At 57.7% G+C, this 783-nt stretch overlaps 1 protein-coding gene across 1 annotated transcript; it reads right to left on the bottom strand.

The window, feature by feature from the left end:
• Window positions 1-471: 471 nt before the first annotated feature.
• On the bottom strand, window positions 472-783 carry LOC136461383 (rRNA 2'-O-methyltransferase fibrillarin-like). Its single transcript, XM_066460700.1, has one exon. It carries the CDS (start codon window positions 781-783, stop codon window positions 472-474), a length of 312 nt encoding a protein of 103 aa, XP_066316797.1.

Genomic DNA, 783 nt, shown 5'->3' with positions numbered 1-783 from the left:
ACTCAGTAACATGACTATCATTTTTTGAATCATTAAATTCCATTATTCGTACCACCTGTAGTTCAAATTTATATTTTTTGGAAAAATTGAAGTAAACGAAATAAAGTAACTAAATATATCAAAAAGCCACAAAAAATCCCAAAATTCTAACGAGGAGTTCCTGGTACTTTAAAAGGACTGCACAAAAAATTTGGAGGCCAAAAACAAAAAAAAAACTTTGCCGAACGCCGGGGCATGGCACTCGGTAAAGGGGGTCTTTGCCGAGTGCCAAGAATAAGGCGCTCAGCAAAGAGGGTTTTTTAATTTTTTTTATAAATTTCCTTTTTGCCGAGTGCCTTTACAGGGGCACTCGACAAAGATATTTCAAAAAAAAATCTATGCCGACGGCCGGATCGGGGCACTCGGCAAAGTTGCCTCCTTTGCCGAGTGCCTCCCTGATTCGGCGCTCGGCAAAGGGGCGGGTGGGGGCACTTAGGCGGGCAGTCCAAGCCACACACACACACAGCCGCTGCTCCCCGCCGTCCCCGTGCCGCCGTCTGCCAACGCCGGCCCGCCCCCACGCCGCGCGCCACCCTCCCCTCCCCGTGCGCCGCGCCCGCGGTCGCCCCTACGCCCGCCATCCACCCGGGCGCCGCCGATGCCGCGCACCGCCGCCCTTCCCCGTGCCGCGTGCCGCCCGCCGTAGCCCCTCCCCGCGCCGTGCGCTGGCCCGCCCCCGCGCCGCGCGTCGCCCTCCCCTCCCCGTGTGCCACACCCGCGGCCGCCCCCACGCCCGCCAGCCAT

This window comes from Miscanthus floridulus, chromosome 6, assembly GCF_019320115.1.
Source record: "Miscanthus floridulus cultivar M001 chromosome 6, ASM1932011v1, whole genome shotgun sequence".
NCBI classification, from domain to species: Eukaryota; Viridiplantae; Streptophyta; class Magnoliopsida; order Poales; family Poaceae; genus Miscanthus; species Miscanthus floridulus.
The sequence above is the reverse complement of the archived record's forward strand: the minus strand, read 5'-3'. Positions and strand labels throughout refer to the sequence as shown.

Bases quoted from the DNA above. Each gene is read 5' to 3' on its own strand.
- LOC136461383 (XM_066460700.1), bottom strand. From the start codon at position 783: ATGGCTGGCGGGCGTGGGGGCGGCCGCGGGTGTGGCACACGGGGAGGG.